This window comes from Fistularia commersonii, chromosome 21 (genome assembly GCF_037954325.1).
Source record: "Fistularia commersonii isolate RoL2024-O1a breed Wild chromosome 21, RoL_Fcom_v1.0, whole genome shotgun sequence".
Lineage (NCBI taxonomy): Eukaryota > Metazoa > Chordata > Actinopteri > Syngnathiformes > Fistulariidae > Fistularia > Fistularia commersonii.
Window position 1 is genome coordinate 13,456,380 of NC_141304.1, and position 24,108 is coordinate 13,480,487.

A 24,108-nucleotide genomic window follows, 5' to 3' on the forward strand; every position below is an offset into this window, starting at 1 on the left:
GGCTTGTTGTTTATTAAAACCCATGGATATTCTCGGATAAACTGTATAATTTACAAGAACTGCTCACCTTAAAGTGGTTGAAATACTTGAACAGCTCCGAAGTGGACCTTCAAAACCGATGACGTTGTTGACTTGCTGCTTTTGGTGGCCGAAATTGTTATTTTTATCCATTAAATAGAAAAACTCTATAAATATTGCATTGACAGCCATGACATTTCACTGAATTGAAAATGAATACAAAATGAAAAAAATTCAAGAAAATGTTATAAATTCCTCTCATCCCCCCTCATCAGCCGTTTTCTTCTTTTTTTTTTCACAGGGTTCTTTATTTTAATCTCCAACCAAACACTTGCAAGAAGATCACATTTCCCATCATCAAATGTGAATGAAAAAGCTAAGCGGCGTCGACCCTGAGCTCTGGATTTCCAGTTGAATGCTACCATCTTGTGGACGAGCAAAACCAGTTGACAAAGCAGCTCTGCCTCTCCAGACCCCACTTCTTTTCTTTACGTCCATTCCTCTCTCTCTAATTCCTTGGAAACTTTGTCTTCGCACCTCTGTGTCATGCTTTTTTTTTTTACATTTGACCTCCTCCCGCTTCCCCAGATTCCACACACCGTTTCGGGCTGCTTTGCTTCTTTGCTCCCAAGCGCAGGAGCTTGAGAGGGGCGAGGGGCGAGCGGAAAATGGAAGAAAAGGGAGGGGAAAATGTGCAAAAGAAAAAAAAAAAAGGAAAGGAGAAAGGCAGTGTAAAGAAATGATCATTGTAGGAAAAACTTAGACAGACAACACATTTTCACAAAGTTAGAGTGAGTGTTAAAGAAAGACAGAGAAAGAGAGAAGACAGAGAGGAAGACAAAGTTTGTGTTTGTCCACCAGCAGGTCACCACATGGCGCTGTTCCCATTCTGCAAGACATCCGCAGGTCAGTAAAACCCTCTGCGAATTTTTCGGCCTGGTTGTTTTTCCTCAGCCGGTGATCTTGATACTTGCAAAGAGCGAGGACTGAGTCTGCACATCTTGTTATGATGCCTCATGAGTTTATTCGAATCTTTTTTTTTTTTTTTTGGTTTTGTTTTTGGCTTATGTGAAAGTATGCATGAAGAATTCCAACAGCTCCATCCCAAGCCACAAAAGTTTATTAGGGCCAGTATTCTAAACTGCTGAAGATCCAAGTGGGATCGAAACTAATAAAAACTTTTGCGGCTTGGACTGTACTGCCTGCGTAGGCGATATATCTTTTCTATTTTCAGTTTTTTATAACCGTTCTCCCTGAAAGGGTGAAAGAGGGAGCATATCTTGCAATCAAGTGGAATATGAAGATACACATCTAAAGTGCTGGTACTTATGTTAACACCTGTATGGATAAGAAACATCTATCCACGTCTTCATTTTCACATTCCAAACCATCGTCCCCTTCTTTTTGCTGATGTAACCACTAAAGTTATCTATATCATGTATAGGTAACAGTAGATAAACCTGCGTTTGATCCGGCCATGATGATAATGGTGCTATCGCGGTTTCAGAAGGAGACGCTTCTTTGGCGGCGCATTCTTTTCATTCCAATAAGCCCCCGTCCATCTGCGTGTCGGCTTAAAGACACGTTTGAATTGAAACACTGCCTCTTGCGATTGCTTGCTTTTTTTTAATGCTGCCATCTATGTGAGAATAATGCGCATGTCTATGTTTGTCCTCTAAACAGGAACAGTCAGAGTGACCAGAATACAGCTGGTGCTGTTCCTCTTTCTGCTGTCTCTCATCATATGTGAGTGTGCAGAATAATGTTGAATCCTCATGTGTCGTGCTGCTTAACATGCATGGAGTTTTATTGCCCGCGGCTCGGTGTGTTAAATAGACCGGAGACTTAAGGTCACTGCTGCGTCGAGGAAAATCTCTCCCTCTCAGATGAGGCCGAGACGTGTGGTAATAGCTTGAAGAAGTTCAATATAAGGATGTGGCAAAGGTTTTCTTTCAGGGATCAGAATCAACACCCTGGTAGCTTAAAAGTTTCCTTTAGAAAATGTTTTTTTGACAGTTGTCAGAGAGGAAGAGGAAAGCGTCCTTTACCACAGAAGGAAATCTCTTTGAGTAAATTCATCTCAGATAATATTGTTTATCCCGCGTGTTATTCTATCTGGTGGACACATTTGTCTTTTCAAACATCGAGGAACATTTCATATCACTCAGGCTCATTCTACTATGAATTCTTTTTATTAATTCATCTTTATTTGATTGCATCCAATGTATTTGCTGGTGCTATTGACCCTCTGAACCGTTCTGACAACAGCAGTTTCAACCTATTGCGCTAATAAAACTCGTTTGAATCAAACAGTCACTGCACATTAAGTTGAATGCTTTTTTTCCACAAACTTTGCACACTTAAAAGTCTCCAATAAAAACACAGCTATTTCTTTGAGAAAAACTTAAAAGAAAAAAACAAACATGTCCTCCACGTGTGCATCGCGTTTTCCGGCGCATTCCCGGCATGTGGATCCGAGTGGAAAAACTGGAATTTAGTGTGCATGTGTTTCATTGGAAAACTGGAAAAACTTTTACCGTATCTGTCGCCTCCTTAGACTTTCACTACGGACAGAAGGCCGGTGTCGGAGCGAGGTCCACCCATCCTTACTTGTACCCCAAGGAAATGGACTCACAAAGAGAAAAAATAGACGTGCACGCCGTCAAAGCAGCAGCACAGCGAACGCCTCTGGAGACGCCTTGGGGGGCACCTTTGGTGTGGGGCGACAGTCGCAACTCGGCCATGCGAAGGACTGAATTTGAACAACAAGGAGTCCGGGTGGGTCTGCTGGCCCTGGTGGTGGGCAAGTATGCCCACTATGTCCAACGATTCCTCTCCTCCGCAGAGACCCACTTTCTTCCGGGTCAGATGGTCACCTACTACCTTCTCATAGACAATCCCCGTTCATTGGATCCCTCGATTATCGTCGGGCCCGAAAGGGTGCTGAAGATCGTTCCTGTGACGGAGCTGCCCGGATGGGGCAGGCTGGCCTACAGACGCATGGCTCTGCTGGCGGACGCCATCAGAGACCCGATCGGGGAGGAAGTCGAGTACATCTTCTGCGCCGATATCGACCAGGAATTCGTCGCCCCCGTGGGGGAAGAAATCCTCGGAGACCTGGTGGCCACGCTGCATCCGGAACTCTACGGGACGCCGAGAAATGCATTTCCTTACGAAGCTGAAGAAATCTCGTCGGCTAGCGTGAGCGAGGATGAAGGCGACTACTACTACACTTCTGAGTTGTACGGAGGACTGGTTTCGGAGATGTACAAGCTGGCTCGTACTTGTTCCTTGCTCATTCTACAGGATCAGTCTAACAGCGTAATAGCCAGGGGCCTGGAGGAGAGCTATCTGAACCGATACCTGATCAACCACAGGCCGACGCTTGTGCTCTCGCCGGAGTATAACTGGTGGAATTCGGGTCTGACTCCAGATGTGCCCGTAAAGAGGCTAATCTCCTTGGGTCGCCAATGCGAAGCTTACGACCAACAGACAAGAGAGAAGCACAGATGTTGAACGAACGCCGAGGAAAGAACTGGAGGTTTCTGCATTAATTAAGAACAGCTGTTTCAGGGAGGAAAAAACAAATAAAAAAAAGACGACAGGGGGGGAAGGGAGGGGATCCTACTTTTGCATTTTCAATATACAGTACATCCTTGTGAATTATCCTCTCCTGGTCTCCATAAAAACTGCAATCAGAGACCAGCAAGATGCACAATCTGTTCTCAATTAAAGACCTATTTGTGTGAACAGTGTCTCCGAGTGCTATCTCCCCTCGCCCAGACAGCAAAAGAAAATGAGCCGTCTCTTTAAACCAAGCACTGTTCTCTTCATTAATGTCAGCCTTGGAGATACGGCTCCGGTGGCTTTGTGGCAAGCTACGATAAGAGTCAACAGTGTAAGAGCACACTTTCACCGCAGAGGCCAATCATTAACTAAAACCGCTGTTGTTTCAAGGTCTTTAAAAACCAGGTGGAAAGAAAATGGATCAATGTGATGCCGTTTCTCCAGGCGACACGTGTAAAGCAGCTGCTCCAAGCAAAACCAGTAGTTTTGAAACAGGTAGCGAGAACAATTTCCCGCTCTATAAAATAAAAGATGTACTTTCATTCCTCCCTCTTTGCACATTATCGTGCACGTATGTGTGTGCGTGTGTGTGTTTTTTTTTAATCTGTTTCGCAAACACGTTCCCACATTCACACTCTGCTCACCTTGTGTGCGCTGTTTTAATAGGGGGGGGTTAAACAGCAGCAGATGGCTCTTTTTCACCGCCAGCAGTATCTGTCCACGGGGCCAGATCGCCACGTGGAGTTAGGTTTGACGTGAACTTAAGACAACTCCATGAAAAGTTCCAGCTGTTTGTCCCAAATAAAACAAATTCCCATTGCTTGCCACATACATTATACCTTACTCTTGCTACTTTGGCCAGTCACTGTGACCTTTTTCATGGCATAATGCAAAGCAGTTTAGCATTTTAATCTGTGTCATGTGGCTCGCCGGTGGCCAGAACGCATAGGTAGAAGCTGAATGTAAATCCTTAACAAACAAGGGCGCACAAATACCACTATTTCAAATAAAACGCTAGCTGAAAATCTTACTGTGCTGACAGATGATAGATATAAATCCTCTTTCCTGCATACAAAGAATACAAAAAGTCCCATGTAATTACGAAGGCATGAAATCATGCTCAATATGCCGTTATAAAATAATCTGTGCTTTTTTTTTTCTTCTTTAGCCTCGTCATCATCCACAACCTGTACCGTATATTATTTATAAGAAGAAGTGCGTGAGGAATGAAAAAAAATGTCAAAACAGTTGCACTGATATTAACAACAACAAAAAGATGGTCCTTAAAAACTGAGCAAGCAATCACTTGACAATTGGAAAATAATTGCAAAAATTGGCAGGGAATATCTGAGAAATTAGACAAATTTGTGTCAAGACAACATCTTGGTTTTGCAAGAGAGAGCCCACAAATTAAGAGAATTTCTCCACCAAATACCACATAATCAAGGATTCAGAGGGAAATCAAGTAAGAAACATTGAGCTGTTACATGTAAACTTGTAAAAAAAAAAACGGGCTTGCAATTGGAAATTATACACCTGAAAAAAAAATAGCAAAACCCTAAAAGTCACCTGAAAAATGCCTAAAAAGATATAAAAATATATGATGATAACTGATAATTGATAACTCAAAATATGGTGTAATAATCAATGAGAATTAAATTTAAAATAAGACTGGGAATAATAAACCTGAAAAAAATAGCTACCGTGAAGCTACCTAAATGTTACCTGAAAAATACCTAAAAAGATATAAACATATATGTCGATAATTGATAACTAAAAAAAAATGTAATAATCAATGAGAATTAAAATTAAAATAATCAAATACGGAAAAAAATGGTCAGGTTATCCCTGCCACCAAAGTAGTTTGTGGTGACCCCCGAATTAAGGCGCAGTCAAAAGAAAGAGAAGTTAAAAGACCCGAGTATGAAAAAAAGATGAGAAAAGAAACAATTATGTTCAAATTTCAGATTGACCTATTTCTGCCTTTGTGCAGTATTCATATGCTTTAACGTATTCTGGGAGTCGGGGTGACGAGGTTGGGATCGGAAATGTTTAAGAACCCCCGCTCTAATGCAACTGGATAAAATCCAACCAGGAAGTTGATGTGTGTGTGTGTGTGTGTGTGTGTGTGTGTGTGTGTGTGTGTGTGTGTGTGTGTGTGTGTGTGTGTGTGTGTGTGATCCTCGGCAACATCTCTTATTCCAGGCATTCTAATTAGCTCAAGGTCACCTCCAGGTCGTCTGAGCTCAACCGCAGGAGATGTTGATGATGGTGCAGTTATTGCCCCCTCGTTTTCGTGTTGTTTGCCAAATAATTACATTAATCAAATGTGCAAACAGATAATCATATTTAACATCATTGGAGAGGAAACTGATATTTATGCTGTTTGTGCTTATAAAAAAATAGTGGGAACTGTCATTCAGCCCATGGAGCTTCCTCTTGCAATACAAAGAAAAGTAACTTTGAGAAAGGAAAACCTTACAAGCTGCAAATGTAAGAGGCTGATGGTCATCGTAAAGTATTTTCACTGATGTCCACATGTCAATGATGGGTGACTTCTTTCATCGAGGATAAAAAAACACTGGCAAATAAAAGGATGGTTTGGTTTTCAGTGAGCGCGCTCCTGGATTTACTTTCTGAGAAGGAAATACCAACGTTTAACAAGTTGTTGCATCTTGGCTCCGGGTGGCCAAGCCCCCAGAAATGTGTGTGTCTGCTTTAAAATGATCAACGTCTGCGGTCATTCAAACCGGGTTGAAGGTTTGATGATATCTCTTGCATTAAACAGCAGGCGGACCAATTTAGAAAAGGGGAATAAGCATTTTAAAGTTCCAGGTACTGGACAGCCAGGTTGAACAAATTTGGAAAACCAACAAAACTGACTGCACGTCTGAAATTTAGTGATAACGGTTAAATTAACCATAATCTGTCTGTGTTTGATTCTTAAGCCTAACCAAGGTAACCATGTAATTTCAACTTCATCTGTGCTCTTAAGCTGCCACGAGGTGACACCTTCAGGGCCTCGGCAAACAAAAAAAAGCTCGAAAATGAATGAGATATAGCCGCCCTGAATCCTTTCTTTAATTGTTTGCACAGCAGGCAACTCGTCAAACGGCTGCAGAGAACCCCCGGAGGGAAAAGATGCTGGGAAACTGGAAGATAAATGAAACCTCCAAAAGCACGGCTGTCAGCCCAGTTAAACTTCTACTGTGGATTTCGACAAAGGGGTTTCTAATGGCAGGAGCAATTAAGATCCTTGTTATTTAGCAAATTTGTATACAGTTCGGTAAATCACTTGCTTGTGCGTCCGTCCAAGGCAAACCTCATGCCATATAAATTACTTTACAATGTTACACAACAGAGAAGTTGCCCTTTTTTCTTTTTTTTTTCCACACACACACAAAAAAAAATCCCCATTGGTGAAATCTTCAAATATCACAGGGTTGGGCAACTATACAGAAGGTAAATCTCTGGTGAATTAACGCGAGTGGATAAATTGTTCTTTCGAAGCGATGGGAAACAAATGTGTCTGTGCGCTACTTGTCAGGAAGGCGGGCGGGGTGAAGATCCACGGTAATCTGCTGAATTCACAAGGGCCTTTCCACGCCCTGTCCCGCGCCGTGCCACACCAAAACATGCAGCCCTAATCGCGAGGTCAAGGGGACTGACGCTGGAAGATAGCGACGGTGCAACTCACAAGAGAACATTGCGTGCGTGTCATATTTTATATCGTATGTCATTGCAGAAAGCATATTGAATGAGTCCAACTCTGGAAATGTGTTTGTCAACGGTTAATTCCGGAGGCCGGGGAAAAACAAAGGGGTTTGGGTGTAACAAGTTAGCCTTGTTTGTACGCTTCACGCCAGGATTATGTTGTTAAACTAAACTATCCTTGGTGGACAGCGAGTCGACTGTATGGAAAAGTCTACCTTCAACACTTTCATTGGGATAGAAATAGTTCTACCATGTCAGCAGAACAGTGCTGGCAGAGGCAGGTTTGCCAAGAGTGAGTTTAACACACTCTTTTTGGGGTTCTACAATAATAACCGTCACACTTATAATAAAATATTCGTCGATATTTGCTTTGTCTGACACTTGTTCTATCAACACATGACGGAGTCCACTGAAAGTAGCTAAGGTTAACACCGCATAGGTGTTATTTAGTTTATGTTCGGCTAGAATAGTTAAATAAGGTGAATACAGGAAAGGATATCGAGCTAGCAAATCAGGACGGTGGACAGCCCTGTCAGCAGCAGCTGAAGTCCCTCCCCGGGCCGAGGCGAGGACGGCGGAGCCGGGCTGCTAAAGGCTCCGGCGTCAGAGGGACGATGGTGGAGGGCTGGTAAAGATGGCGGCGCTCTCCGAGGATGGGAGGTACGGATTAAATTGTGGCCAACGGAGCGCCGACAGAGTCACCGTTTTACACGTCAAATTGACCGAAACCGCGTTTAGGGCGATTGAGCGCTACCAAAATTGCACGGTAAGTGATCGTGTCTTTTTATTTCTTTGAAAATGTGACAGGAATGGTGTGGCTGACACACACGCACACACACACACATACACGTACACATACACACACTCGGGCTAGCTGGGGAGCCCAACTGCCACGCATAGCTAACGCTACAAAGTTAGCTAAGATGTTGGTGGACCCGAATTTTCGCCTGTTTCTCTTTAAAACATTCGTCTTGGTTTATTGAATTAGCCAGTCGAAGGAGATCTATTAGGTGTCTGCCTTGAGAACTGACTAAGTTTTGCGAGCTGACAAATGTTTTTTAAACTTAAAAACTCTGTCGGCAAATCGAATTCTCTGGTTTAGCTCTCGTTAGCGGTGCATTAGTTTGTGCAGTGCTGGCCGGTCAAGTCAGTTTTTTTTCCTTTCTCGCAAACCCAACGTTACTTTTACCAAATTAGGAAAGTGGTAATTTCATATCCACAAACACACTCATCCGCAGAGTGTGTATTTATATATATAAAAATAGACAACTGTGCAACTTGGTAGTCTAATTAAATAGACACTTGAACTTTAACAATAACTTGTTCACGATAGTAGTCACACATGAACTTTAATTCGACAGGCCGTGTTTGTGTGTTTGTGCGTCATAGGCGTGTTGGGAAAACACAGACGAGTCAGTGTTTGCCTCGATTGTAGGAAATGCGTGAAATTATATTTATTTCCGGCCACTTTCCCGTCACCTTAAGTTTAACACGTAAGGCGTTTTCGTCAAATCATTCAGGCTAATGCTCGCCCTTTGTAACTTCAGCACAGCCTTAACATAAATGCTGCAGTTTCACGCACTTGGGGGTTGTGTCTAAATGCTGTAATGTGTTGACGTATATTCCGAGAAAAGTGTAATTTACAAACTTAATTGCGTGTGCGCATATAAGCATTTTATGTCAGGACTAGGCTAGTGTTTCCTGGCTCTGGTGTCTGGTCTCCAATGCGATTGAAATTATACAGTGTGTACATTCTTTGGCTTTCAACAGCCTAGTAAATCTAACCACCTAGGTTTGCAACATTCACTCTGTGAAACCACTATATATAGGAAGGTATGGGAAGGTCTAGGTACCTGTAGAGATTATATATAACTTGTTAATCTTAAACTGTACAAATGGTGTAATCTTATAGAGGTGCGACGCAGGTGAGCTAATCTGAAGAGACTTCTGCAGTCTGAGTTGAAGAGGCCAGGAGCAAGTTACCTGACCTCAACTCTGCAAACAACTCTGTTACATAACACCTTGGCTGAGATCTCCTGTCAGGCTTTTGCTATTCTAACTTATCTTCAATTATTTTTATGGATAGAGAGAGAGAAAGAGGGAGAGGGGCAGACAGGCAGACATTTGATCAATGCCAGGCCCACATTTTGCAGCAGTAGCCCTCAGAGTATTACTGTAGTTATTGGGCAATTAAGAATGAACATTTTGAAACAGACAAAGAGTCATCATTAAGTTGAAAGAATTCTTTTGTGACAGTCCATGCTACAACCTTATTGGATGTTGTAATGTTATTCTGCACGCTGCATTGAACGGCTTGCCATCTCTTGCTGACTGGGCAGCCAAAACTGCCTGCTTTTTGTTTCAGTCCCTCTCAGTAATGTGTGTTGTAGCTGAACCAGTCATCGAACTATGGAGGCTGGCTATCTTTGTCTTTCTGTGGTGATGTGAAATGTGATCAGAACTGTGTGTGTGTGTGTGTGTGTGTGTGTGTGTGTGTGTGTGTGTGTGTGTGTGTGTGTGTGTGTGTGTGTGTGTGTGTGTGTGTGTGTGTGTGTGTGTGTGTGTGTGTGATGGTGGGGGAGGGAGTCGGTGGCTTGGGAGTAGCCTAGCTTTAACAACTATGACACAGTTCTTTTCTATCTCAAAAAAAGCATGCCCTATCATGTCTTCATTTTGTATCATAGGAGTTTGGAAGTATACTCCAATGTGCAGGAATGTAGGGCAGTGACTTTGAATGTTATTCAAAATTTAGGAAATCTATGATCCGGTCAACTGTTTCTTCATTGCAGTCAGCAGGGGAGTCCTGTCTTCTTTCATAAACTAAAGAGGATCTTTTGCATATTTGTGGTTTTTCCACCCATCCTCAACACAAACTTGCATTTGGACTCAACACAAAGATAATCCAGAAGTAAACTTTTTCTCTCCTTTTGAGGGATGACACAAGTTCAAATTATTTTGAAACCTTCAGTTTTATATGCAGCTCCAATGAAATTGTTAAAGGGAAATCAATTGATTTTGCTGCTGTTTTTAACCTTTTTAAAGCTAACAAGCTTTTCTTTCTAAAAAGAACCTTTAGGCAAATGTGTGTTGTGTTTTTTTAATTCAATTTTTAAATAATTTGCAAGGTCCTCATGATGTGAGTGGACCCCGAGGCTGTGTCACGCCTACAATCAAAGGCTTTAAGTTGTGAATTGTCAGTTAAATAGTGTAACATGCTCTGCAAGTTACATGCCACATTTCTTTGATCTTGTATTTGGTGTGAGTTGAGGGCACACCAAACTGGAAGAATTGTCTCAATAACGTTTGCATTTCAAAAATGCTGGTCAATGCTAAAAATGTTGTGCTTCATTTTCAGAATGTACTCTCTTCGCGGCCAACAATACAATTCAAGGGACTCCAAGGGGTAAGCAGTGTTTACCTTTTGACTGGAGTCACTTGATCAATCAAGTACTTGGAAATCCTGATAAGAAATTAGAGTTGTATTTCAAGTAAATGGAATGCTAGCTAATTTCGGATTGTATTTAAACCTGAGTTATCATCTTTCCTATATGACATGAGTTGGACTCATGTTCGATATTGATGCACAAGTACAAGTTACTTCTTCCTTTTTAATCATCTGCTCCCTTTGGTGGGGGCACCACAGCGAATCAACTGTACAAGTTACTAAAAAAGCCACAAACCAGTCATTTACTTTCTTCCTTAACAAAATTAATTGGCTAAATATTCCAATACTGGTTTGGCACTTCTCTTAGTCACTTTAGTTGACCCTTTCTGGCACGATGACTTGAGCTTTTGAGAAAAACACATAATCATGGCCAGAACATTCTAGAGCATAATGCTGAATGACAAATGACTTAATTCAGTCTTTGGACATACTAATACACCTGTCATTAAGAGACAGAATTCACAATTCTTAATCAGGTTATTCTGTGTTTAAAGTCAAAACGGGTCATGGAGATGTTCAACCATTTGGATAATTTCATGGGAAAACAACCCTTTGCCAATCATACAATTTTCCAATAAGATATTGTCCTGACATATTCAACACAGTTTTAAGGCAAAGTTCATTCTCAGCGAAAGCATTTGCTGTTTCGCTACTTAAATTAAAGGTCAGTTTCATCCTCAGTGCTGCTTCAGCAGACCTATGAAATTGCAAAAATGATCTCATTAATGTGAATTAGCTTATTTCCATATTTTCAAAATGTTCCACCTTTTTCCACTCATGATTTTGAAAACCTAGTGACTCTTAATTCCATTTCACAATAATAATTAGACTGTAACCAATTCATACAAATTCCTTTCTAGTGGAATTTTAGTTATAGTCTCTTCATTTGAAATGTAATGGAATTCAAAGTAAATTAACTGAATAAACAAGTGAAGTACAAATTAAAGTATGTAATATAGTGTGCCACAAATTTTAACCATGACTTCTGAAGTTGTTCTATTGAATTGAAGGGAATGATGGACACACAAATGAGCCCCCCCATGCGAGAATCTGGAATCCTGATTTAAATGGACTCCGCTAATAGTGAAAATGTCTGACACTGACAAATTCCCGTGTCCTCTCTTCAACTTTTGAAACATTAGGGACCTTCCAGCTTTATGCTATCTCTGTTTAGTCTGTACCCAACCTCACAGTACACTCATGGAAACTAAACTGTGTGTATAAAATGTGTGCATGCTCACACATTGAATTTTAAGGTGGCGCACTCAAGCAGGGTTTACTGCAAGGTAGAAGTATCTGCAGTGGTATATTTTATTATTATCTTAAAAAAACATTTGAATTTGAAAATCATTCTCCTCACTTATTCATTTTCTGTGACGTGTTATAAATGTGACGATTCAATGAGTCAACTCTCCCTCTCTCCTTTTTTTTCCCTCTTCTTAGCGTATTAAAATTCCCAAGACTGATTCCTCCTCAGACACCTCCAACATTTTTGATTTCTACCTGTCTAATGTGGGCAAGGATAACCCTCAGGGAAGCTTTGAGTGCATCCATCAGTATGTTTCAAGGTAATGGTGCTCATGGTCTGTCGATTCAAGTTTTACCGTCTACACAATGCAATGTATTTATTCCTCTTTGGCTTACATTTTTTTTTCCCCGATTCCTGTATCTTTCCAGCTCAGGGGCTTCACAATTGGCATTGTTGGCAACAGTACAGGACAAGGTCACTGTATGCGCCACTAATGACTCTTACCAGGTGACCCGGGAACGCATGACCCAGGCTGTGGAGGACACACGAGAACGAGGGACCAAAGTCATCAAACCTGGAGGCCAGTACAGAGGTTAGGCCTTCCAAACGATTATTTGTATGGTCTAAAAACATCAAGCTGTAGCATGTCCCACGGACAAGTTGCACCACACCGTGCCACCATTTGTCATCTGCCAATTGTCACAATTTTTTTTTTTTTTTCCCTCTAACATAACCTATGTACAATAGGTAAAAAAAATGATTAAATAGGTAAAAGCTCTCCATTCCATGCCAGTATCACTACAGACTCAGGTATTGTAAGTCTTTTCTAGATGAGTTGTCTCACTTATAGGGGTCAGCACTCAAAAAAAAAAATTGAATGTCTTATAAATGTTGCAGACTCATTTTAGTGGAATGACACTTTGGCAGATTGTTTTTACTAAATGGTACAACTATGAATGTATTTCAAGGTATACACAGTATTACCAGGCAGCAACAGCATTTCTAGTTAAACTACATAGGTTTGATAATGCACCACTAGTGTTGCTGTTTTCTGAATTCAAACCTTCAGTTTGACGGCACCATTCAGTGCCAATGTTTTCATTATTGGTATATAAACTACAGGGTACATTTCCCCCGATCATTTCCGAAACTTTGTTACAGCAGCTCTTTCTGTATTTATATCTGTAGAAAACAAAAAGATCGAAGATTGGGTTGGAAACCATATTGCCCAACACGTTTGGTGCTTGGGAGTGTTTCCTCACATTTTCTGAAAATAAACACACCCAGGTCTAGGTCTGCTCTCCGAGATAGTCAACACAAGGATTTGATTCACACAAGCAGATGTGAAAAATTAATTCTTCATATCCACGTATACCTCAGGATTCCTTGATGCAATGTCTTAGCCTACTTAACACAGGTAGGGCTGGAGCTATGTATTTTCAGACCAGGGGTGGCAAAAGCTCTTATTTATATTAGCAGTTTTAGTGGTGAAATAATTCTCATATGATTTGAAAGCAGGGAGTCCTAGTGAAAGACATACAATAAAGTTAGTTGATCTGGGTGTGATGTTTCGCCTGTTTTGAGATTTATTTATGTTTATAAGCATCTTATGATCAGTGTAATTGGATGATCAAATTAGAGGCATTATTTGAAGATTGAGTATGACCACAATCTTGTCTTTTACTGTGTCGATAAAATAATGTCTTACGTCTGTCTTACATCCCAAGTAATCATCAAGGTTCGTGATAATGAGGAAAACTTGCTTAGTCAGATCAGTCAAGCTCTACCCGAAAACCATTCAAAACACTTCAGGCCTTTTTTTCAGGGCCCTGGGGACAGATTTGCGTAGACTTTCCAGATAGAAACTGGAAAATGAAAGAAGCATCTTAGAAAATGGTTTGGACAGATGTTTGCAGCAGCTAGGTTGGAGTTAGTAGCCTATGAATTCATGCAAAAGTGGCTTGTAGCTCCACATTCACACAGGCCGGTTCCAATCTGTTACTTGTTTGGGTAAAGTTAAAGTTTGCATATAAATCTACAGTTAAAAGGCAGTTTCCCTTTGAGTTTTTTTTTTCTTGCCCTCATGTAAGTGACAACTTTGAATGCAGCTTTTTTTTTTTTTTTTTTCATCACCGCTTCAGTTTTAGCCATGGTTGTCATGTCTAGGGTCTAGGTGTACTATTGTTGTAGTTTTTGTTCAAAATGTGCAGCATGAATTGCTCACTACTGACCCAAGCTTTGGCTTCATTATTGACCTACTAAACAAAGAAAATAGTTTTTGAGCTCAAACTTAACTCACTTCTCTCTGACATGGGAGGGGGTGTTTCTTCTCTATTCCTCCCTCTAACCTTAATCTCTTAAAGAGCTTTAGAATTTCACAATGGCTGTGAGACAGTATAGAAATAAAGCACAGGCACGCTAAGCAAAAGGCTCACAACATCACCTATACATTCCCATATAAAGCTACTTTTGACGAAGGGCTTCGACTTTCTTTAACCAATTATGGATTATGTTTTCTATATAAACACATGCATATGTACACGCACATACATACATACATACATACATACATACTGGTGCTCATTTCTCCAAAACCCAAGAAACCTTTTTGCAGCTTGAAATGACCAGCTGTGTGAGAACCCATCACTAAATCACTGTTAGTGCTGTGTGGCCACACACAGGTTTTGGCTGGATTAATCTAGCGGTAGTGGTAATTTGTCTGTCTTAAGAGGTTAGAATCCCAGAGCAGATGGGTGAGAGCTAACCCCGACTGGGACCAGCTCCCATTTCTCTCCAAGGGAGGAGTATGAGATTGCAACATTTGAACAAGCTGTCACTCGGTGAACTAGAACATTGTAAAGTGCTTAGGTGTTGCTTACAGATTTGAACAAGTATAGCCTCTTGGGAAACATGGTACATGATGATTCTTTGGAAACAAGCTTTCTTGGTCATTTCATTGTGCAATGAAATGTTATTAACATTATCTATCCTTTGTTTTAAGGAAAGCAAGTACATATTCGTAAGCCTGCACTATCAGCCCCAGAAGTGGTTCCAGAGCGCAAGCGTTCCACACCCATCAACCCAGCCAACACAATCCGCAAGTGCCTTTCCAACAACCCTGTGTCTCAGCGGCCTTTCCGGGACCGTATCATTCACCTGCTGGCTCTGAGGTCCTACAAGAAACTAGAAGTACTTGCACGTTTGCAGCGGGATGGAATCAACCAGAAGGACCGAAGCTCCCTGGGAACCACCCTGCAACAGGTAATGTCGAGTGCTTTGGGTTTTCAATTGTTTTTGGTGGAAATAGTGCCTTACATTGTCTGGTAAGCATTGTTGGAGCAATTTAAATCTCTAGCAACATATTGATTGTATGTCCTATACTGGATAATAACACGTCTTTATGAAAGTTGCCCAAGGAAAATGCTGTTTGCCGGTAAGACTTAGTGGGCCACTTAATCGCTAAGATCATTTGCATGCACAGATGTTTCACTTGCGCAGGAAATGATGATATGTCTCTTCACATTTTCTATCCTGAATCGTAGTGAAACCTTGAAATTTTGTTCTTCTGTCCATGTCTTCCCTAAACAGGTGGCGAACCTGAACCCCAAAGACAACACATATTCATTGAAGGAATTTATTTATCGTGATGTTCAGCGAGACTGGCCTGGATACTCTGAAGATGAGAAGACTCAGGTTGATCGGATCCTGGCTCGGTATATAACATCATTCATGGACTTTGGCTTTTCGTTAAATGTCTGTGTTTTTGTTAAACCTTTTTTTGCATTGAATCCGAACTCGATATAGTGTGAGACTCGTGTTCAAGTGTCGTACCGACTCTGGCTTTCAGCCTTGTCTCCCTCATTCTGCCTCCAAAGATAGCATTGATGATCCTCATTAAGTTCTGAACACCAGTTTATTGACCAATATAGTAACCTCTTTTACCAATTAAGCTTTTACTAAATTAATTGTACTGTAAAGTACAATAAGCCTCACCGCAGACTTAATGTACACTGCAACTGAAAAGAGGCCTGCTTTTACCAGCTGCGCTCCCATTATTGCATCTATCATGAAACCAAAACTGACATACCATTCTAATAATGCCTCAGCAAAACCCCAAGACAACAGTAGAAGTCATTTCTCTTTCACCACAACCATCCGTTATGATGGTTCCTTCTGCACACTTACAGTGCCTCTAAAGCCGAGGGTACGCGACAAGATTGTTTGCATGATTTTTACCCACGATTCACAATTGGCACTAATTTATACTTGTCACAGACAGTCAGTGTGACTAGTTGGCACCAAAATCTCTTAGTAAGAGATAAACATCCGTTTGGCAACTATGCGAGGGGAAACACCCACTTCACCTTATTCATGGTCATTCAAGGATATTTGCATAGTGAGCCACCTCTTGACACAATCGGGAAGTTTGTGATGATTACCAGCCCTTTGCTGATTACTGATCACTGACTTTGATGCGTTCAGTTGGTTTAACATGTCCTGAAGTCTGTTATCCCTCATCTGATGCAGTTGTTAAATGTGTGATCCCCAGTCTTTCAGTCATCATTTAAAAAAAAAAAAAAATCTCAAACTAGTTGGTACATATGTCCTCAAAGTCTGAAATGACTGTGAAAGTTGAGGATGTATCCCCACCTTTAGGCAGCTCCCCAAATGCTGAAAACCGAGGTGCCTCTCAATTTCTTTTCATACTTGGTTCTAGAATAATCTTTCCCTCTTTCTCCCCTTTCTCCAACAGCAAACTAGGTCTTCCCACTGAGTCCATGTCATCCAGCAATTCTCCCAAAGACAGCGTCCCTTCGTCCCCATTGGTAAAGTACATGCACTAACACCCACACACAAACATATGTCCTTAACTCTCAATACCAATGCCTCCCTTACTCTAACCTTAATGTCTTACCAAAGAATATGCCCTTGAAATAGTATTTTGGAAAAAAGTAAAGCAAACACATCCTGAATACATGCTACTTTCCTCAAAACTGTGTTTCCTCCCACAGAAGCGCCAACCTGAGTTCGACTTCATAGATCCTTTGGCGCCAAAGAAAGCCCGAATCTCCCACCTCAGCAATCGTGGGCCTATATCCTCTTCGTCCTCTGACCGCCGGGAGGACGAGTGCAGTCCCACCTCTAAATGCTCATCCTTGCCCTCCAACGTGACCCTGGGCCCTCCCAGCCACCTCCCCATTTCATCTCACCCTCCTGCACCATCACACCAGCAGCCAAGCCCAGCCTCCAGCTCAAACTCTCCCAGCACACCAGAGGGCTGTGGCACACAGGACCTGCCCATGGACCAGAGTTCCTCCTGCAGGGATCCTTCTCCAAGTTCCTTCGCCCCAGACAGGACCCCGCAAGAGCGTTATCGACATCCCATCCCAGTTCCAAGACCAGCTGCCTCCCCTAGTCCTCCTCGCACCTCACTCACCGTTACCTCCACCGTCATCAGCAGCCCTCCCTCATCCAGCAGCACCAATAAGAAGTTTAAGAAAAAATCCAAAAAGCACAAAGAGAAAAAAAGAGAGACAGACAAAGGGAAACGGACAGAAAAAGTCGTCTGTTGTCCTCCCAGCATAGCAGAGCAGGCTGAAGAGAGCCACAAAGCCAAAAAGAGACGATGTGGCGAAGAGGAGAAACGTGACGTTGCTGACAAGAATCCTCATAAAGATCAAGGTCCGTTCCTGTTTTATTTACCGTCTAGTCAAGAAATGCCGTTTCCATTCTTTGGAGTCCGACTTCTCTACAAATTCAAAGAGCCAAGATAATTTACAAGCTCCGCAATAAAGCAAGCTACCTGTGGTCCGACCTGTAATACCGGTCATGGGTGAGAAATTTTGCACTTAGCAATTTGAAAGAGTTGACTTGAACCTGGTCCAGTGCTCCTAAAATGTCTAATGCTCGTAAGAGTTTGCAGCTGATGCCCCCACCTCCCAGGCAAATACTCACGTCATGCCACATACTGCAAACAGGATGCAAGCTTTATTCCAACATTACTTAATTTATACCTAATTAAGCTACCTGGTCCTGGATGGAGTTGAAGCAAAATTAGATATTACAATTCTGCTCTCTTCTCCCATTATGTCGGCATCCAATCCAATTTTTATTCAACATTAAAGTTATTGTGTTGCTGAGTTAACCAAACCCAGGTATATAATACTGAATATTACTGGTGGCCAGTCGCATACGTGCAAAGCAGTGTGTCAAAACAACAGAGCGGTTAAAGCACATGTTGAAATCGGGATTACTGTTACAATATTTAAATGCTGCTTATGTTCTGTATAGTAATATCTATATACACATTAATCTGACTATATTGCAATGGACCCATTTTACCATTTAGCAAATCTATCAAATATGTTGATTACATGTTGATCACAGTGCTGGTGTACTAAATTATAGAACAAATGTTAGCTCATGAAAACCATACCTTTACGCCAAAATATGAGAAAAGTCAATCCTTAGAAAGTCGTATTAGTCTGACTCTAAATAAAAGACATGTTTTCAAATGTAAATTCTCAATACTAAACACAAAATCCATTAAAAAAAACTCTCCGCATTTAGTAAAATGTAGAAAAACAAAACAGTTGAGTTGTAAGAAGTCTACAGTTGGCTGCACAATCATCCACCGCCAACACACATGACACATATTTACTTTTCCAGGCCGGTATTCCAACCAGTTTATCTGTCAGACTTTTGGATAATAGCTTGTGTCTCATTGATAATTTCCAGGGTCCTTTGACCTAATCTTTATAGGCATATCTATCTACTTATCAGTACAGAAGTTTAGAAAAGGGAAAAACATTTTCGATACCAGGCGTTGAGGTTTTCCTTTTCATGTAGAATGACGAGGTATGTCGGTGTGCAGGCTTTGGTCCCACGCTGATAAAACAGTATTTGAGAGTCAACAAGGCATACCATGTTGGGGGAAATGCAATCTGACAACCATTCAGCCGTGACCTGAAGATTGACTTTGCGCACATCTTCATTTATGATAAATGAGAAACTAGCTTTCCCCGGAACTGGTCCCACAGTTCATGGTTTGGCAGGCGTGAAAATATTTATCACTATCAAAAAAATAACTCTTAATTCTTCATTCTATGATGCGGAGGAGTGTTCTGCTTATTTCCTGGTGGCTCTTTTTTTTTTACATTTATCTATTAAAATGAAATTCGGATAGGCCTTATGAGTGTCGGCAACCCTGCTGAACCGCTGTGACTTGCAGCCATGTGGTGTTTGCAAAGACAACTCGTGCTGCAACGCTGCAACTGCAGCGTCTCTGCGCCGAGTTTACCTTTGATTATGGCCATCAATGATAGATGTTTGATGTTTTTCATCCCCGGCCAGCAAACAAGCCAAATAGTCTTTTTAAAGTCATTCAGAAAGAGACAGAGAATACGCTCAGAAAATCCAGCCCCTAATCATTTTCTTTAAGTGTGTGTTTTTGACAATAATGCAAAGAGAGCTTATAACTCTATTGATTTTTTTTATTATTTTTTTACTGGTTTGATGTCTATGACATCATGAAAAATACTCTTATTCATTAAAAAAATAAATAAATCAGCAAAGTCCATTCAGCTTACAAATTGGAGAAAATAATTCCTGAGAGTGGGTCCTCAGCTGGTTCAAGCATAGAATACATATCGATTCAGGCAGCGATTCAAATGAGATTTTATTTTTCAGCAGCTGTAATATCCCCTTCTCTTTGTCAGTAAACAGGATTTCTCTTGTGACATGGGGGAAATAGAGCATTAATAATATTAAAATGTAAAGATTCACATTTTCATATTGCATTCATGCTCAAGGGAATCAAAAGGTGAAAATTCAGTTCCTATTAGGTCTTTTTTTTTTTTTTTTTTTTTTTAAATGTGACTTTTTACTTGAGTTTTAACTTGTATATCAATGATAGTGCATTATGTCCATCCTAACTTTGCTCTTTCCTCTCAGACTCTGCAGATAAAGAGAAGCCTGTCGAATCTACTGAATTCTCATCAACAATAGAGATACCTGACTACGTAGTGTGAGTAATCCTGATATGCTCTTCCATGTTTTTGACAATGTTTTATGGAACTTGTTTTTTTCCCCCCCAACATACAACCATAGGATTTCTAAAATGTCCATCAGAAATAAACAAAAGGGCTAATGTCTTCACGACACAAATAAGGCAAAGTTCACTGATAAAGATTGAGACACAGCATGGTTACACAACTCAGTGTGCAATGGATGCAGTAATCTATGAATTATCATAACTACTTCATTATTTTAGTTCTAAACTTATCAGGACGACCACAACACAAGACCACCAATGACAGCATTTTCATAAAGCAAAAAAAAACAAGGTATGATGTGTCCGAATCATCGCAGCAGAAGTAATTATGTGTACAGCAAGATTATGGAGGCAGGAAGTGGCTGCATTCACTGATCCTCACACTGCAGCTCCGGATGAAGAAATGCCCGCAGAATGACACGCAAGAAAAGAAATAGAAGACATCAGAATTACCAGCTGTAGCCTTGCATTCCAACCCCCCAAACTGTGAGATATTCCACACAAGGAATGCTGTGGCTGAAACATCGTTCTCTCATTCGAGTTTCTAAATAACAATGAATCCTCGGTCCTGTGACGATGCAAAGCACAATCGCAAAAGCTTTTTTTTTTTTTTCTCTTGGTTTTTTTTGTTAAGCAGTGCAGGGATGCTAATACATAAGAGATTTTGTGTATTTTCTGTCGGTACACACGGCGTTCTACACCACCCACGCTGTGGACGCCTTTTAAATATCTAACATATCCCAACATTTTTGATTTTATGAGGGTTTTAAATCTGTTATGGAAAAAAAACTTGGATTTTTGGAGCCAGCATGACTGTTGGTTTCATCTTGTAATTAAAATGCTTGAGTCACATTTTAAGCAAACTTCAGAGTCTTCACCTGCACTCCCATAACATCTGCAAGCCATCATTGTGACTTGTGAAACTCCAGCGCGAAAGATTGGGGTCCTTCCTGAGATGGTTTAAGCCACACATGAGGTTTCAAATCTCAGTTTGTGTGCGTGTGAAACACTTTCAACGTACTACAAGCAAAATTGTTGTAAGAATGTTAATTATGATTTGGCTTGCATCCGAAGCGCACCCCCTCACATCTTGTGTTTTTCCCATGTTCACAGGAAATACACGCCATTATTGTCTGTGGACCAGCGACAGAGTTACAAGGACGACTTCAACGCCGAGTATGACGAATACCGCCTGCTGCACGCCCGCGTGGAGAACATCACCCGCCGCTTTACCCAGCTGGACACCCAGTGCCGCAAGCTGGCACCCGGCACCAAAGAATATCAGGTTTTAAGCTTTTTAAGAATGGGTTATTCTGCGCTCAGTTGTCCTTTGTCAGTTTGTCCTTGACTGACGCTAATGTTACTTTTTAGAAGGTGCAAGAGGAAGTCCTGAAAGAGTACAAAAAGATGAAACAAGTAAGCATTTTCCCTGGCTTCTGTCTGAATCCCGGTGTATTTGCTTTGGTTGTCATCGAGCGCTTGTCAAGAAAAAAAAAAAAAATCAGGTTGACATGTGGATGTGTGCTCTCTTTCTAACAGCACAGCCCAAACTACCATGAGGAGAAGCAGCGCTGTGAGTACCTGCATAACAAGTTGGCCCATATCAAGCGGCTAATAGCAGATTTTGACCAGCGCAGAGCCCAGACCTGGTGCTGAGGGCGCCGTCGGCCAGGCCTCGTGTCTCCACCAATCAGTGTTGAAAATGGAATGTTGAACCAGGAGGGGGGTGTCCAACTGGCTCTTATTTATTAACCCCCCCAACACACACAAACGCTCGCACACAATTGCTGCCTTCATAACAGCCCTCCCTCCTTTCCTTACCCTCTTTCCACTCGCCTTTTTCATTCCTTCATTTTCCAATGTTCGATTCCACAGGCTCCATTGTTGCCTGTAATTTTGAGAATCTCACTTTTATTTTTCATCCCCTTTTTTTTTTTTCTTTTTTTTTTTTCCTCTCAATGAGCTCCTGTGGATTTGCTTCCCACTGGACCAGTGGAGGGAGCTACATGATGAGTGAAGGGGTTTTCGTTTAAAAATTGTACTCTTCTAACCTTCTAGGGACTTCTTTACCTTACAGAAAAAAAGAACAAAAGTATTTTTGACCACAAGAGAAATATTAACATGTATTTAAGTTTAAAAAAAAAAGAGGGAGATCTATTTATTTTGGGACTCATGGTGCAAAAGAAGAGTCAGCAGATATTAACTTTTGTTGAAAATGATGCAAAAACATAAAAAAAAGTAACTTAAAAAAAAAGCAAAAAAAGCGCGGGCCTTATGTGTTTTAACATTGTGAAGCTACTTTGCACGCAAGATCCACGTGTCGTCTCATTTGACGAAATCGTCTCCTCTGCCTGGTTTCCCCGTTTCCCGTGTTCAAACTCAGAGCAGGAACGGAACGAGACGGACGGGAGGAGTCCGAAAACGAGCTGAAGGAGAAACGATAGTGTGTGCATGGATTGTTAATTTAGTTGTAATGGCTGCATAGGGGGTTTCGGGCGGGTCAACTGAAGGAGTGTGACCCCTCTCTTAGTAAAGGGGCAGTATTCCCTGCACCAAGTGTTTAATGCCCGCGGTGCATAATGGATGCCTTAAGGGGTTTACGCTCAAATGTTGAGTCGGGCCAACTCCTAGGCTCCCCCAGTCCAGACAAAGGAACTACAACTGCCTGGCAACAGGCTGTGTGTGTGTGTGTGTGTGTGTGTGTGTGTGTGTGTGTGTGTGTGTGTGTGTGTGTGTGTGTGTGTGTGTGTGTGTGTGTGTGTGTGTGTGTGTGTGTGTGTGTGTGTGTGTGTGTGTGTGTGTGTGTGTGTGTGTGTGTGTGTGTGTGTGTGTGTGTGTGTTGGCTGTGAGGCCTTGGAAGTGTGTTACAAGTGGTGTGTTTGTGTTGTACATCATGTGGAGTGAAAGGTTAAAAAAAAAAAAAAAAATGGAGGAAAAAAAGTGACAAACTTGAAAAAAAAAAAAAAATGAAAAAAAGCTGCTATAGTGTTGAACCAGCCACAGCGCTGAGGATCGGCCCGACTGGAGAAACAGAACCTGATCTTAATTCAGGAGATCTAAAGATCTCCAAGTCCCAGAGTGCTTCATCTCTCAACCTTGAAAAAAAGTCAGCGCCCTCTTCTTCAGCTCTATCCAGTTGCAAGGCCTTGTTTTTTGTTTTTTCTTTTGTTTTCGAAGGGTCATCCACCCGAGGACAGAGGTGTCGGAACGTTTATTTCATCCCTTTGAGTTCCCTTTGGAAAGATTTCAGACCCGTTTGATTTTTCACACATTAAGCGGCCAGCATTCAATGAACGGATGAATTCTTTCAATGAAAAAAATATATAATTTGAACAAGGGAAGATTTGTTTACAAAGCCTGTGTTGGAATATTTAGCTATGAAATGCTACACTTTGATTTGGCTTGGGACGGGAGGGGAAAAAAAAAAAGTTTTCTAAAATAATCTAAGGATGCCTGATGTAAACTGGAATCTGTCTCTCACTGGAGAAGTAAAGGTTGCAACTGGGGGTTTGGAGGTGTCAGGGTTACGGAGCCCGCACAAAGGTGAACTGGCCTTTTTTTCCGGTGATTGGTTTATCCATCCCTTCGTTGAGGTCTGAGCGTGCAAAGACACCCGCTAGGAAATGGAAGAAAGTCTTGTCCAGGTTTGCCCGGCACATTGGTCGCGGCGTCCCATCAACGCGTCTCGGCCTGAGACCGACCGCCGGCCGTCGGAATCACGCTCGGCTTCAAGCCCCCATTTTTCCCCGAGATGTTTTCTGGCAGAGAATCAGCACTTTGTATCTCAATGGTGACGCAACCGCAGATAAAAACCGCACCTGCCAGTGTTTGGCTGCATTTTTTTTTTTTTTTTTTTTTTTCCACCCCTGCATTCTGTTTTTTTTTTTTCTCCCCCTGTTACAAGGGTTTACAAGAGTCTTAAAAGGAAGTTACATGAAAATACCCCGGTATTATTTGCAAGAAAAATAAAAGTCATGTTGACCGTTGAGTGAAATCTGATCCTGCCCAGCTGAAAATGTACAAGACATTTCAATAAAAACCATCTTAGTTTTACCTGGAGTT

The 24,108-nt window shown here is 41.4% G+C and overlaps 2 protein-coding genes across 2 annotated transcripts; both read left to right on the forward strand.

Moving 5' to 3' along the window:
• Nucleotides 1-729: 729 nt before the first annotated feature.
• On the forward strand, nt 730-3,615 carry LOC147222374 (globoside alpha-1,3-N-acetylgalactosaminyltransferase 1-like). Its single transcript, XM_086168505.1, has 3 exons — nt 730-924; nt 1,702-1,764; nt 2,576-3,615. The coding sequence occupies exons 1-3, from the start codon at nt 891-893 to the stop codon at nt 3,532-3,534; spliced, it is 1,056 nt and encodes a 351-aa protein (XP_086024631.1). The 5' UTR covers nt 730-890; the 3' UTR covers nt 3,535-3,615.
• Nucleotides 3,616-7,886: 4,271 nt separating this feature from the next.
• On the forward strand, nt 7,887-24,105 carry ell2 (elongation factor for RNA polymerase II 2). The gene is made up of 12 exons (XM_086168035.1): nt 7,887-8,065; nt 10,655-10,702; nt 12,188-12,312; nt 12,422-12,585; nt 14,995-15,254; nt 15,582-15,706; nt 16,747-16,819; nt 17,006-17,675; nt 19,947-20,019; nt 21,160-21,331; nt 21,418-21,462; nt 21,586-24,105. The coding sequence occupies exons 1-12, from the start codon at nt 7,934-7,936 to the stop codon at nt 21,700-21,702; spliced, it is 2,004 nt and encodes a 667-aa protein (XP_086024161.1). The 5' UTR covers nt 7,887-7,933; the 3' UTR covers nt 21,703-24,105.
• The last annotated feature ends 3 nt before the right edge of the window (nt 24,106-24,108 follow it).

Coding starts and splice junctions, on each gene's coding strand:
- ell2 (XM_086168035.1), top strand. CDS start 7,934: ATGGCGGCGCTCTCCGAGGATGGGAGGTACGGATTAAATTGTGGCCAA. Junction 15,707..16,746: donor GTTGATCGGATCCTGGCTCG/GTATATAACATC, acceptor TTTCTCCAACAG/CAAACTAGGTCTTCCCACTG. Junction 21,463..21,585: donor AGTACAAAAAGATGAAACAA/GTAAGCATTTTC, acceptor TCTTTCTAACAG/CACAGCCCAAACTACCATGA.
- LOC147222374 (XM_086168505.1), top strand. CDS start 891: ATGGCGCTGTTCCCATTCTGCAAGACATCCGCAG. Junction 925..1,701: donor ATTCTGCAAGACATCCGCAG/GTCAGTAAAACC, acceptor TCCTCTAAACAG/GAACAGTCAGAGTGACCAGA. Junction 1,765..2,575: donor TCTGCTGTCTCTCATCATAT/GTGAGTGTGCAG, acceptor TCGCCTCCTTAG/ACTTTCACTACGGACAGAAG.